This window comes from Monodon monoceros, unplaced genomic scaffold, assembly GCF_005190385.1.
Source record: "Monodon monoceros isolate NGI ecotype Baffin Bay Population unplaced genomic scaffold, NGI_Narwhal_1 Super_Scaffold_20, whole genome shotgun sequence".
Classification (NCBI taxonomy): Eukaryota; Metazoa; Chordata; class Mammalia; order Artiodactyla; family Monodontidae; genus Monodon; species Monodon monoceros.
This window is the reverse complement of record NW_021703777.1, coordinates 133,485,558-133,499,466: the sequence shown is the minus strand read 5'-3', so window position 1 is coordinate 133,499,466 and position 13,909 is coordinate 133,485,558. Positions and strand designations below refer to the sequence as shown.

The window sequence follows — 13,909 nt, the reverse complement described above, 5'->3', positions numbered from 1 at the left end:
TATCCTGGGTCATCCGGGTGGGGCAGAGGGAACTTTCACACACACGCGCACACGCGCGTGCACACGCGCGCGGCAACGTGAAGATGCAGCTGGAAGTGTTGAAGACGCTGCCTTAGAAGATCCGAGTGACCCCTCCACAAGCCACAGAATTCCAGAGACTGGGAGAGGCAAGGGAGGGATCCCCCCCAGAGCCTCCAGAGCGAGCGGGGGCCCACAGACACCTTGGTGTTCGCCCCATGAAGCTGATTTCGGGCCTTTGGTCTCCGAAACTGTGAGAGAATACATTTCTATTGTATTGTGGTCATTTCTTACAGTGGCCGCAGGAAACCGACACAGGCCTTTCCTACAGCCAGGGGGGCCCCTCCTCCACGGGCCCTCAGCAAGCTCCCCCCTCAGCCCCAGGGTCTCTCCTAGCCCACCCACGCTGGGCCTGGAGAAAGCCCCCCATTACGCTCTCGTCTGTCGCCCCGTGAAGGTGCCCTGTGCTCCTGGGGCCCTGCTGCTCTGCGTCTCAGAGGAGGGGACGCTGCTCTGGGGTCTGAAGGGCGATTCACTCTCATGGTGGCGGTGGAAGAGGCCTCCAGGCTGAGGGGAGGGCCTGGCGTGGGAGGGTGCGTGGAATGTTCTGGAAGTAGAGGAAGGCCCTGTGGCTGGAGTGCAGACAGAGGGGGACAGAGTGGAAGGGTCCTCATAATCATCCACTATCCATTGACCGGCTCTCGGGCCCATTTGTGCCAAGTGCGCAGCTCACCTCCCCCGCTCAGTTCTCCTGCAAAGCCTCGAGCTCCTGGTGGCACCCAATCACACGGCCCAGGGGAGAAGGGGATGATGGGGGGTCCCGGGCCCCACGTGATGGAAAGGCTCCAGGACTGCTTACCTTGCCCTCGCGGGTGTAGGCCAGCACCTTGTCCTCTATCCGGGGGTGGAAGATGAACGTTTCCACGGAGAAGGGGATGAGCTGCTTCTGGAAGGTGGCGCCCTCGTCTGTGCTAAGGAACAGGCTCTGGTCCCGGTCGCTGAGAGAGGAGCTCACGAGGATGATCTGAAACACACAGTGGGGCGTGAGGCCTCCGCGTGGAGATCAGGCAATGCGTCTACAAGCCAAGGGCTGCTGGAGCTGCCAGAAGCTGGGAGGGGGCCTGGAGTGGGTTCCCCGCAGCCCCGAGAGGGAACCAGCCCTGCCGACACCTGACTTTGGATTTCCGGCCTCCAGAACTGAGACGACAGATTCCTGTGGTTTGAAGCCTCACCTGTGGTACGGCCGCCCCAGCACACTGACCTGCCCGGCCGACAGCTCTACAGTGGGGAGGACTTACTGTCAAGTACACCCAGGAGGCAGGGGCCATTTGGGAGGCTGCCTCGCCCTGCGCTCACTTGGTGGAATGACAGGGCCCCTCGGAGGGACACGCGAGAGCTCCTGTGTCCCTGGTGCCAGAGAAGGTCGAACAGCCGGGTGGGCTGCGACAGTGCCAGGAGCACCGGCACGCGGGGTGGAAGGGCCACGAGCAGCGTGGTTCACCCTCCAGCGCTGTGGCCCCGACTCCCACCTCCAGCAACATCAGAAGGTCCGTTCCCCACACAGGAAGCCAGGGGGTCTCCTACACACGGGCCTTGTAGAAATGGTTCCTGGGAGCCCCAAGGAGACACCAACCCCCCTATCAGGGTTCCCAGGCCCTTCCTGGACCGGCCTCCCTCCCAGCCTCCACTTGCACCCTGGCCATGCTCAGCATGGGCCACAGCCCCACCCTGGGGTGGGCCTTCCTCAACCCAGGCTGGGCTGAGCTCCTGACACAAGGCTGCTGGGGACCCAGGACTTGCCCATCACACGTTCACCCCATTTCATGGAAGCGGCCTCCCCCCCAGGGACTGAGGCCCTGTTGGGCCAGGGGCCATGTCTGTGGAGGTCACTACTGACCCCCTCCCCAGCCCACCCCTGCAGGGCCTGGGCACTCCACCAGTCAGATGAATGAATGAGGGAATGAGGGGATGAGTGAATGAACCATGTGTGCTGGTGGAGTAGGGGGCTGGGGGCACACACTCCGTCTCCAGATAACCCAGTTCAAATCCATGTCTCTGTGACCAAATACCCTCTGTGCCTCAGTTTCCTTGTCTACAAAATGGGTGGCTTTCCCCGGGAGGGCGTGGGGCAATGAGATGCCCCCCCAGGATGGCCTTCCTCAACCTCCAACACCGCTCTAGAAGACAATTAAACACAGAGAGCACAAATCAATGAACTGCACAAAACTCCTGTCTCGTGTGAACAAATGATAACCCAATGTGTTCTTTCTTTCCAGGGAAACCTAATGAGCTCCCCAGGGGCGGTCATTCATCTCCTCCAGCACAAAAACCTTCTGTCCCCAGAAAATGGCGGGTCGTGGAGCCTGATTCCTGCAAAGATGTGCTCGGAGATGTTCCTCATGGTGTGATTTACATGCAGGAAACATGGGGCGGGGGAGAATGGTCAGGGGAGCCAGAGAGCGTGTACAAATGTTTACAGAGAATGTTTAGTGACAAGAGAGCTCATGCACACGTGACATTTAAAAAGCAGGGCACAAAATTATAAGCGAGTCTAATTTCTGTACATTTCACGTTGACAAAATTGTAAGGAAGTGTATTATAATTTTGTCAATGGTAGGTGTATAAAGGTAAGTATAATTTTATCAGTGGAAAATACATAGAAAGAGGAATGGAAGGATTATTATTCTGCCATAAAAAAGAATGAAACTTGCCATTTGTGACAACATGGATGGATGTTAAGGACGCTATGCTAAGTAAAATAAATCAGAAGGAGAAAGCAAGTACCATGTGATCTCACTTATATATGGAATCTAAAAGGAAAAAGGGGAAAAAAAACAAGCTCATAGATACAGAGAACAGACTGGTGGGGGGAGGAGGGTGGGCAAAACGGGTGAAGGGGATCAAAAGGTACAAACGTCCAGTTATAAGATAAATAAGTACAGCACGGTGAGTATAATCAATAAAACTATACTGCATATTTGAAAGTGGCTATGAGAGTAGATCTTAAAAGTTCTCATCAGAAGAAAAATAATTCTGTAACTATGGTGACAGATGTCAACTGGACTTATTGTGTTCATTTCACAAGACAAACATCGAATTATTATGTTGCACGCCTGAAACTAATATAATGTTGTATGTCAATTACATCTTCATTTAAAAAAGAGAATGGAAAGAAACACAGGGGGATGTTAATAGTGGTGGGTTCAGAAGGAGTTTTTAAACATTTTTAAATAAACTTTTTAGTTTAGAATAGTTTTAGATTTACAGAAAAGTTGCAAAGATAGCACAGAGAGTTCCCACATGACACACACCCCGCTTCCTCTTTCATGAACAGCTGACGTCAGGATCATACATCCGTCACCACTAAGGACCCAACATCGATACATTGGTCTCATCTAAACTACACGCTACATTTCACCCGTTTTTCCACCAACGTCTTTTTCTGTCCCTGCTCCAGGTTCCCACATGACATTTAGTTGTCATGTCTCCTCCGGCTCTTCCGGGTGGTGACAGTTTCTCAGGCTTTCTTTGCTGTTAATGACATGGCAGCTTTGAGGACTGGCTGGCGGTTTTGTAGTAGTTACCTCCCCATTTGGGTCTGTTTGATATTTTTCTTGTGCTGATGCCGTGGTTCTGAGTTTTGGGGGGGAAAAGAGCAAAATGAGGGGTGCCTCCCTCATTGCAGTGGACGTGCAGTGGACATGACCTGTCACTGACGATGCTGCCCTCGCTGGCCAGGTGGCACTGGCCAGGCGTCTCCCTGTAACGTTACTCCATTCCTCCCTGCTTCCATCCTGTCCCTTTGGGAGGAAGTCGTCTTGCGCAGCCCACACCTGGGGGCGGGGGGAGGGGAGAGGCAGGCGGCCCTCCTGGAGGGTGGAGTAGCTACATACATTATATGGAATTCTTCTGCCTGGGAGATTTGTCTTTTCTCCCCCATTTATTTACTTATTCAATCATGTATTTATATCACTATGAACCCACAAATATTTAGTTTATGCTTTGAGTTGTATTTCAATAATATTTTCTTTTTTTTTTTTTGCGGTACGCGGTCCTCTCACTGCTGCGGCCCCCGCCGCTGCAGAGCACAGGCTCCTGAAGCGCAGGCCCAGCGGCCATGGCTCACGGGCCCAGCTGCTCCGCGGCACGCGGGATCCTCCCGGACCGGGGCGCGAACCCGTGTCCCCTGCATCGGCAGGCGGACTCCCAAGCACTGCGCCACCAGGGAAGCCAATAATATTTTCTTATTTTGCTGCCCAGATAGGTCTAGCTCTGGCTACTGGGAGGTCTTTTGGGGTCCTGTGTCTCCTTTGACATCGTCCTTCAACTCCTAAATGTTCTGCACAGCACCTGGCTTCCCTGGATAATCAGGAAAAATGAAGTAAATCACCAAGACTCCTTCCACATCTTTCCCGGATACAGCACGGTTCATTCAGTATCCACTGGACACTCTCGGCCTGGCTCTGCGCCCCACCCCAGGGCAGCAACTCTCACGCCCGGCTCCATCCGGGCCGTCTGGCCAGGGAAGCTCATTAAAGCACTTTGCTCGTGATGCATTTTCCACAATGTTTTTACAGTACAACTATTTGCTTATTTACCTCCCCCACTAGACTGTGCCCCCTGATCTCAGGGGTAGGGAATCTTTTGGTTTCTCCAGCACCCTGCACAGGCCTGACCCCAAGCTGTCGGTCAACAAAGCCCTGCTGGATACACGAAGGAATGCACGCATGCATGCATGCATGCATGAGCAATTCCAGCTGTTTGTGACTCTCATAAGAGAACTGTTTGTTTGTTTTTCTCCTCTGGGAGGAAAACATCCTTAGGGATATTTAAGTAGCCTGGAGAGCAGAAGGCATAAATAATCTCATTCACTTATTCCTGTTCACCACTCCAAGCTTCACACAGCAATGAAGGCTCATTCGTTCGTTCATTCATTCATTCTTCCACAGCTGCTAAAACTGCAAGGTCAAGCAAGGATTTAGGTATGCACAGGGCTTTATGGGAGCAGAGCAGGGGGAAAATATCATCCAGGTGCAGAACAAAAGGAAGGGCTTCCTGGAGGAGGTGATATCCAGATGAGCCTTGAAGAATGAATGGAAATTTGATCCAGACCCAGGGGAGGGTGTTTCAGGCAGAGAGGACAACATAACCAAAGGCAAACAGGCGGCATCCCAGCTGAGACCATTCACATCCTGACCACCTTTGCGTGTCTTGTCCCCTTTGGCTGGAATGCACAGCAGGATCAACACACCCCCAACATCACCACTGGTAATTCAGAATCGGATTTTTAAATCTCAGAACGTCACAAAATCCAAGTGTGATAAAATGAAAATGGTTTCTTTGAAATTTTCTGAGCCCTGAATTCTGGGCAACTTCAACAAAGCTGAATGTTTCTCATTTATTTTTGGCGTCCCTGCTTTGCCAGTGTCCCCAGCATGAGTTTAGCCTGTTTTTATGATGGGACATCTTCCCCCTTTTATCTGCTTATCAAACGCCTCCTCATCCACCGAGGCACCTTTAGAAGGTCACCTCCTCCAGGAAGCCTTCTGTGATACACATCCTCCAACAGAGTTTTGCTCATGCCTCCTCTGCCCTTTCCCCCAGCATCTTGTACAGTCATTTGCTCCAGCCCAACATTCCTAGGGTTCTCCGCAGGGAACCCTCGAGAGCCTGCCTTTCCCTCCAGGTGGGGAGGCTGTGCAGCCTGGCAGGGCCCAGGTCCTCATCATTGCCATCCAGGTCGGAGCACGGGACCTGGTCCAAGAAATGGGTGTTGGTTTTCCCACACAGAATGAGGGCTCTAGGTATCGGGTCACCTCTCCATGAAAGCCCCCAGTTACAGCCAAGGCCCTACCCATGGTGGCAACTGAGGCAGAAGGAAAAAGAACCTGAGGAAGTGATTCTGGCCGGGGGCCCAGCCATCTGTGGTTGTGGGCTATTTTTGGCCTCAGAGTGGGACAAGCCAGGAAACACGGGGGAAGGAAAAAGTGCTGACAAGGAAAGGATTATTGGAGCAAAGAAAACAAAGCAATTAGCATCGTGCAGAGAGGAGGCCGGCAGATTGCTCTCCCAAATTGGGAACCGGACTACTTTAAGTGGTGTATTTTCACTGCTTACTATTGTGGGGAAACATATGGCACTGAGCTAGGTTCTGGGGGCCCTTGAGGCTGGGTGTCTCAAAATCAGAGGCAACACAGTTGAAGACAAATATTTGAGAGATTCATTGGACTAATGACCAGCCCACCTGAAGCATGAGTTCCGGGGTTTAATTTGCCAGGCCAAGACAAAGTGCAAAGGTGGGGCTCCTTGTTCAAAAGGAATTAGGAATTTCAAGATGGTGCCAGTAGAGCATCAAACCAAGCACAGATCCTCCTGCGATGGCCTAGGTCGCACACCCATAAAGTGGGCTCTTTCCAAAGCTACTCAGTTAATAAACTCGGACCAGGAGTAGCAGCCTCCCTGGCGCCTGTTAGGAACACAGCGTCTTGGCCCCATCCGGACCTGCGGGATCAGGGTCTGCATTTTCTCATGGCCCCCGGTGAGCTCTGAGCGCCCTCCCCTTGTCGGCAGGGGAGCTGCTTTCGGCTGCAGCTCCTGCGGGGTTCAGCCCTGTGTCCATTAGCTGTGCAACTCCAAGCACGCCGGTGGACCTGGCCTCTGCTCCCCACCAAGAGACGAAGAAATAACCATTGTGAACTAGAGCCCTGTTCTCGGGATTTTACTCCTCCCCGCCCTGCTCTCAGCCATGCTGATGGTGTCCTGCAGGACGGGGGTGCCCATGATGGCCCCAGGAGTCCAGGCCGTGCTGCTCGTGGAACACATAGCCCACAGCAGAGGCCTGGTTGGACGGGAGCAGTGCAGGCTCTGGAGGCCCATGGAGCTGGGCTTCAGCCCTCCTTTGCTCCTGTGGGCTGTGCAACCTTGGGAAAATTACTTCACGTCTCTGAGCTGCAATGTCTTCCTCTGTAAAATGAAGATAGGAATTACCATGGCAGAAGCGAGTTGAGAGTTAAAGGAAGCAAAGTATATAACAGACTCCCCCGGCGGTCTGGTGGTTAAGACTGCGTTTCCACTGCAGGGGGCAGGGGTTTGATCCCTGGTCAGGGAACGAAGATCCTACATGCCATGCAGTGGGGCAAAAACTAAACCCACAAAGGGCTTCCCTGGTGGCGCAGTGGCTGAGAGTCCGCCTGCCGATGCAGGGGACACGGGTTCGTGCCCCGGTCCGGGAAGATCCCACATGCTGCGGGGCAGCTGGGCCCGTGAGCCATGGCCACTGAGCCTGCGCGTCCAGAGCCTGTGCTCCGCAACGGGAGAGGCCACGACAGTGAGAGGCCCGCTTACCGCAAAAAAAAAAAAAAAAGAAAAAAACCCACAAAAAAACCAGACTTAGCATAGTCCTGGGCCATGGAGAACCTGCCATAGATGACAGTGGGTTTATTATTGCAGCATTCTTCAGAGAAGTTTGCTTCACCAAACACCTCCGTGGTTCAGGGTCCCGGCGCTGAGGCAGCTCAAAGGCGGTGGTAAGAGAGACAGTACAGGGAGCATATGATTCCCTCGCACCAGGAAACCCCAGGACAGACAAGGACAGAAGGCAAAGAAGCTGTCCCCAGGGTGAGTGCGCCGTGTCTCTGGGGGGTGAGAGGCGGGCCAGGGCACCTGAGTTTGAGTGCCTCCCTAACTGTATACCTTAGAGCCTCCCTTGCCTTGCCCCAGGCCTGACCTTGGGCTGGGGGCTTCCTGGAGGGGGTGACACCTGAGCCAAGAGGAGTTCGCTAGGGGAAGCCAGTGCTGGTGGAGCTCAGTGGGACCGGCACATGGATTCTAAGCAGGAGTGGCAGGGCGCTTCTGAAGAAAGTCACCGGCTTGGGGAATTTTTTCGTTTCAGATCACATTATTGACATGTGCTTTATTGGACATGCTTCCCCGACCACCAAAGTGTATCGGCAGGTCCGCAGATTAGATTTGCTTCCCGCTACGCAGGACTCATGGTAGAGATGGGCGGTGGAGGCCTGACACCGGGCAGCGGGCACAGAGGAGGGCCAGTCCAGTGCAGGACACAAACGTGGTACAAGTCACCGTGACACGGAGTAACAGGAGCCGCCACGGAGCTGGCATGCGGCACGGATGTGGGCAGAGAGAGAGAGAGCTCCCCAAGGTCCCATCCCACTGAGAACGGGGCAGGGGTGCTCGACTCCCCGAAGGCCGAGCTCCCCGGGCCAGTCTGCAGGTGGCTGGGCAGACAGGCCATGTCTTCCCCCAGCCTCTGCATCACCCCCACGGAACCTGTGTTAAAAACAGATCTGCTGGGCTTCCCTGGTGGCGCAGTGGTTGAGAATCTGCCTGCCGATGCAGGGGACACGGGTTCATGCCCCGGTCCGGGAAGATCCCACATGCCGCGGAGTGGCTGGGCCCGTGAGCCACGGCCGCTGAGCCTGCGCGTCCGGAGCCTGTGCTCCGCAACGGGAGAGGCCACAACAGTGAGAGGCCCGCGTACCGAAAAAAAAAAAAAAAAAAAAAAAAAACCAGATCTGCTTAGCTCTCTCAGCTGGGATGTGCTGGGTGGGAAGCCTGCAAAGTGGCCGGGGCTCGGATGCATGGTAATTAACAACCCTTCTGTTATTTCCCATCCAAGCCTGGCAGCCAGCCCCAGGGCCCTGCCAGCATCTGGTTGGAGAGGTGCAGGAAGTGCTAGCAGGGCAGCTCTGAGGCAGTGTAGAGATGACGGGCAGGGGAAGGCGAGGGTGGAGCGCATCGCTTCCTGCACTTAATACAGCACACCTGCTAAGTAGGTGCGACCATCCCCATTTCTCAGATGGGGAAGCTGAGGCCAGACAGCCCTTGTGGGCTCACACCCAGCTCTTCCCTGTGTCACTCACTGGCATCACGTCATGGCCAGTGATGCGACTGCATCAGCCCGGAATGTAGCAACAACACGGGGGTCCTGATGCAGCAGACTTGGGAGAGTCCAGACAGATTCCCCCCACTCCCATCCCCAAGACAGTTAGGCATGGCTTCCAGACGTCTGCAGGTCCGTCCCGAGTTTGGGGGATGATTTCTGACCACATGAAGGGGCAGAGGAGGGCGGGGGGCAGCGGGGGGAGTGCCTTTCTCTTCCCCTTCATCTTTGCTGCCTCTCCTTGGTCCACCATCCTATTCTTTAAGACCGTTCACTGACTCATGCACCTGTGCCTCAGGCCCCAGGCTGGGAGATGAACCTCACAGGATCCTTGCCCCGGAGGAGCTAATAGCAGACAAGGGAAGTCATTTACCGGTGTGAGCAGTGCCCTGGGACAGGGGACCCCGAGAAGGGAGGCCCCTCCCCCAGGCGGGACTGGAGGAGAGGAGAGGCCGTCTGGAAAGTTTCCACGAAGGTGAGCTGCACGCTCAGGAAGACGGTGGGAAGACTGCGTGAGACGCCCACGTGGGCCTCCTGTCTTCCTCTTGGCCAGGTCGGGAGACCTGCCTGAACCTGGCACCCTGGACGCCCTAACGGGACCCTTCAACACGGGCCTGACCCTCCCTGCGTGCCCGGATCACGTGAACCTGGCCTCCTGCTTGGACCTGCCTGCACGAACCAGGTGCCAAGTCACCTTCCCTGGTCCCCTGCTGGGCTTCTAACCCATCTCCTCCAAAAGGTGGTGCCAACGTGCCAGTCTGCCTCGCAGCAAAGCTCATGCAAATCATAGCTGTGGAACCTCCGAGTTAAAAAAGGAAAGCAAACAGCACCCAGAGACTGCTTCTCACCTCCGCCAGGGCTCGGGCTGAATGCGCCACAGATCTCCGCTTTCCATTCAGACTCTTTATCGAGGAGAGGATTTGCTTTTAATCTTCTCTTTACCAAGGGGAGCCCTAAAAGGGTTCCCTCCCCACCCCTGGGGATGGGTGTCATCTGGAATTACCTTTCTATTTGAAACCCAATCGCCCGGTCTCTTCCTTGCCAGACAGATGTGCCCAGCTGGGGACACAGAAAACTTGGCTTTGACGCCAGGAGAGGCAGACAGTGGAGACAAACAAATACAGCAGCATCCACCCCCGGGGCTCAAATTAGAATCTGCGCAGAGCGTCTTATACACGCCGGAGTGAGTCATGATGAGCAAAAATAACTCTCCTACCCGGTGCTTCATTCTTGTGGATGAATGCATCTCGCTGGGCCACTCAGCACAAACGCAGATCAGCTACCCAGAGTTTTAGGAGAAAATCACTCCATGCGATGGTTTTCGGTCTGAGTAGCCATAAGCAGAGGAGAAGCCGCAGGATATGAGTCTGACGGAGATGCGGCTTTGCTCAGTGACCTTGGGCGAGTCACTCTCCTCACCTTGAAACTGGAGGCAATCCTCTCTCTGGGTAGAGGTTCCAAATCAGGCACAGCGTGTGAAGCTGCTGCAGAAACAGAAGGGCTCTTCACTACTTTTGTGCTTCCTTAAACCGGAAAGGTCTGTTCTTGAGGACCTTATGGAGAATGGGGATAGACGTACACGCAAGCGTGCGGTATCGTGTCCCTGCTTGAAACACCTCAGGGCCTCTCCTGCCCCTGCTCCTGAGTCTGGTGTTCACGCCCCCCTCCCATGACCTCACCCTGCTGACCTGACCTCCACACGGCCCGGGGCCAGCCACCCCGGCCTGCTTCTAAGTCCCCAAATGTCTGCTGCACCCTCACACTCCCTTGGCCTGGATGCCCTGGCTCTCTCCCTCTGACTGCAATGAGGCCTGGAGGGGGCAGGCCAGAGGCTGATTTGGAGGCCACGGGGCTCACCCAGGTGAGAGAACCTGGTGACCTGGACTGGGGCAGAGGTCATGGAGAGGAGAGGGCGGGTGTCCATGACATTTCATAGTCGGAGTTCAGCAGGTTTGGTGAGGAGGAAAGAGACGGAGAAACAAGGAGAACACACCTAGGTTTTCAGCTCGGGCAAGTGTATGGAGGGAGGTACTGTGGATGGAGATGTGGACACAGGAGGGAGAGCTGGCTCAGGGGAGATGAAGAGGAGGCCAGTTTGAGCCTCACGCTGGAGCTGAGCCTCCTGAGGGTCACGCAGGTGGAGGGAGGGGCTCGGGAGGTTGGGATATGGGGTGAGCTCTGCAGAGAAATCTGCACTGGGGTAGGTGTTCGGGGTAGGTGCACAGACATGTGACTCGTGGTCCTGGGAGTGGACGAGTCCCCCTAGGGGCTGCGTAAAGTGAGAAAAGAACTGACCTGGGCTGGGGACCAGAAGGAACCCCACAGAGAGTGTGGAGGGGCAGCTGGAGGGGGGGATCTCCTGAGGGCCCCACCCCCTCCTCCTGCACTCGTACCTGGGGCCGCCGGCACCCACAGATCTCCCTGCTTGTCCCCCTCGGCCCTCGGTCCCGTGTGACTGGCCCTGATGGGCTTTGCTTCACACCTGCCACCCCTCTGTCACTTCGCTCCGGCCAGCCTGGCCTCGGACTGTTCCCGTTCCATGGTCTGGCTCCAGGGGGGACCCTTTCCAGAGGCTTCGGGGCCGCTTCCTTCTTCACTCAGCTCCAAGACCACCTTCTAAACCGGCTGTTCCTGAGATCCCACGGTCTAAATAGGTCCTGACACCAAGGTACCCTTTTACTGTCTTAAAAGCAATTATTAACACTTTCCAGAAACATCCATTTGCATTATTTTGTAAATTGTGGCAAATATACAGAATGTGGAATTTACTATGTTAATAAACTCTCTCGACCAGACAGTCCAGGGACATTTGCATCGTTCACACGGTTGTGCAATCGTCACCACGTTCCGTCTCCAGAGCTTTTCCATCCTCCCAAACAGAGACTCTGTCCCCACGAAACACTAACTCCCCACCCTCTCCTTGCACATTCTCGTGCCCACTTTCTTCCGGGCCAGGTCCCACACACAGCCCGCCGTCAGGGAACACACGCGTCTTGCCCGTTGCTGAGTCCCAAGCCCTCACGTGGCACAGAGAACGTGCTCTGACATTATCTCCTGATCGCTGTGGATGGAATGTATTTAAGTCTCATTTTGGGCAAAAGTTTAACATATAAGGGAAGGGCATTCTGTCTGTGCTGATACTCAGGCCATCTCAGCCCTGCCCAGCCACCCCTGAGCCCAGGAGCTGGACGCGCAGAGACCACATTCCCGGCCTCCCCAGTGGGCGGCCTTCACCTGACAGCCAGTAAGACGAGGAAGCCAGAGGCCTCCAGCAGCGTCTGCAGGCAGGCGCACGGCCGAAGGTGTCTCCAGCATACCCTGGACTACCCACTCGGCTGCAGCGGGCAGCTGACATCGCTGGCAGTGGTTTCCCGAGGTTCCTGGGCTCCTGACGTCAGCAGCGCCCCCCTGGCCTCCACCCCCAGCCTCCCATCAACTGCGTCAGCCTCCACGTGTCTGCATTAAATCCCTCCCCACTCCAGTTGCCTCGAGTGTTCCCGATCAAGCTCCGACTGGTGATGTATCTAGAACCATTTTACCGAATACAAGTTGATCCCACTTCCCTTCCTCATACCCCCCGGCGGCAGGCCTTCACGTCAGCCACTGTGCCTTCCGAACATTTTTTGGGCTCACTCCTGCCAAAGGTCTTGAGACTTCTCAGCTCAAGGGCCAGGAGCTTGGCTAAGACCCTCCAGTGCCTCCTCAACCAACAGAGGCACATCGTGAGTTAAAGCGCCCTTCATTGCCAACGAAAATATTAATACGATCCCTTGGTGAACTATAAATCAGGGCAGGAGAGGGCTCCATTTGTTCAAAACATGGATCCTAAAAGAGCCTTGCAAAATATATCGAAACAGGAAGGTGAGCCCCCTGTCCCCCGTGGTGTGCTCACCCATGGACACCTCTTGGAAACGTATTAGGAGCTCAGCAGACTGACGTCAGGGCTTAGGTGGGTGGTCTTCCCCTCCATCCTGGAGCAGGGATATTTACAGCCTGCCGTTCTGACTGCCCTCCGCTTAGCCGAGGGCATCTGTAAGAACCCAGGGGGCAGGAAGTTCAGGAGAAATACGCCCCAAAGACCCATATCACCGAGGGGGAGGAAAGACATTCAATTTGTTGATTACGTCAACATAAATTTATTGAGCACCAGTGATGATGGTGAACAGGACGGGACAAAATCCCCCTCCCATGGGCCTGGGTGGGAGAGACGGGGAGGCAAACAAAGGCAGGAATACGATGATTTCAGATAGTAGAAGTACTATGAGAAAAAGAAAATCAGGTGGTTAAATACTGTATGCACATATGTGTGTCCATGTATACACACGCATAAACTCCCAGTATATATGACACACAAGCTTCCATATATGTATGGGTAAGGAGGTATACATATGCATGAATATATAGAAAAATAATGAATGAAACGGTCCAGAGGATGAAAGCGCTGTGTGTCTCTGGCTGATGACGCTTTGGGTATTAAGTTTTTTCTTTCTTAGAGCATGTTTCTGGTTCCAGTCTTAGTGTGCAATATGTAATCTAAGATGGGAGAGGTACTCAATACATATTTTTGGAGTGAATAAATACATTTGACAAATAAATATTTTAAGATGCAAATGTGTTCGATGTGTAACCAGAAAAAAGCAATAGTATACTTTTACGAGAAGAAGAATTTGCTTGTGGGCAAAGGCCTAAGAATGTGGATTCAGTTCTCTACTGAGTAGACAAGATGGGAAGAGAATTTTTTTTAAATGAAGGTTTACTTCTAGATAATCCGTGAATAGTTATTAATATTTTAGTTCAACTGTATTTCCTTCCCTCTCTCTACCCAACATCCAACCACCCATCCACCCATCCATGCATCCGTCCATCATCCATCCATCCTCCATCCATCCCCCACTTAGCCAACCATCCAATCTTCCTTCCTTCCTTTCTTCCTTCCTTCCTTCCTTCCTTCCTTCCTTCCTTCCTTCCTTCCTTCCTTCCTTCCTTCCT

General features: G+C 54.1%; 1 protein-coding gene across 1 annotated transcript in view; it reads right to left on the bottom strand.

Annotated features, from left to right (window-relative positions):
* Positions 1–13,909, bottom strand: part of SORCS2 (sortilin related VPS10 domain containing receptor 2) — a 479,932-nt gene that overhangs the window by 88,747 nt on the left and 377,276 nt on the right. The window contains exon 5 of the mRNA XM_029234725.1: positions 878–1,042. Within this exon, the coding sequence (XP_029090558.1) occupies positions 878–1,042 (165 nt within the window). The remainder of the gene's footprint in view (positions 1–877; positions 1,043–13,909) is intronic.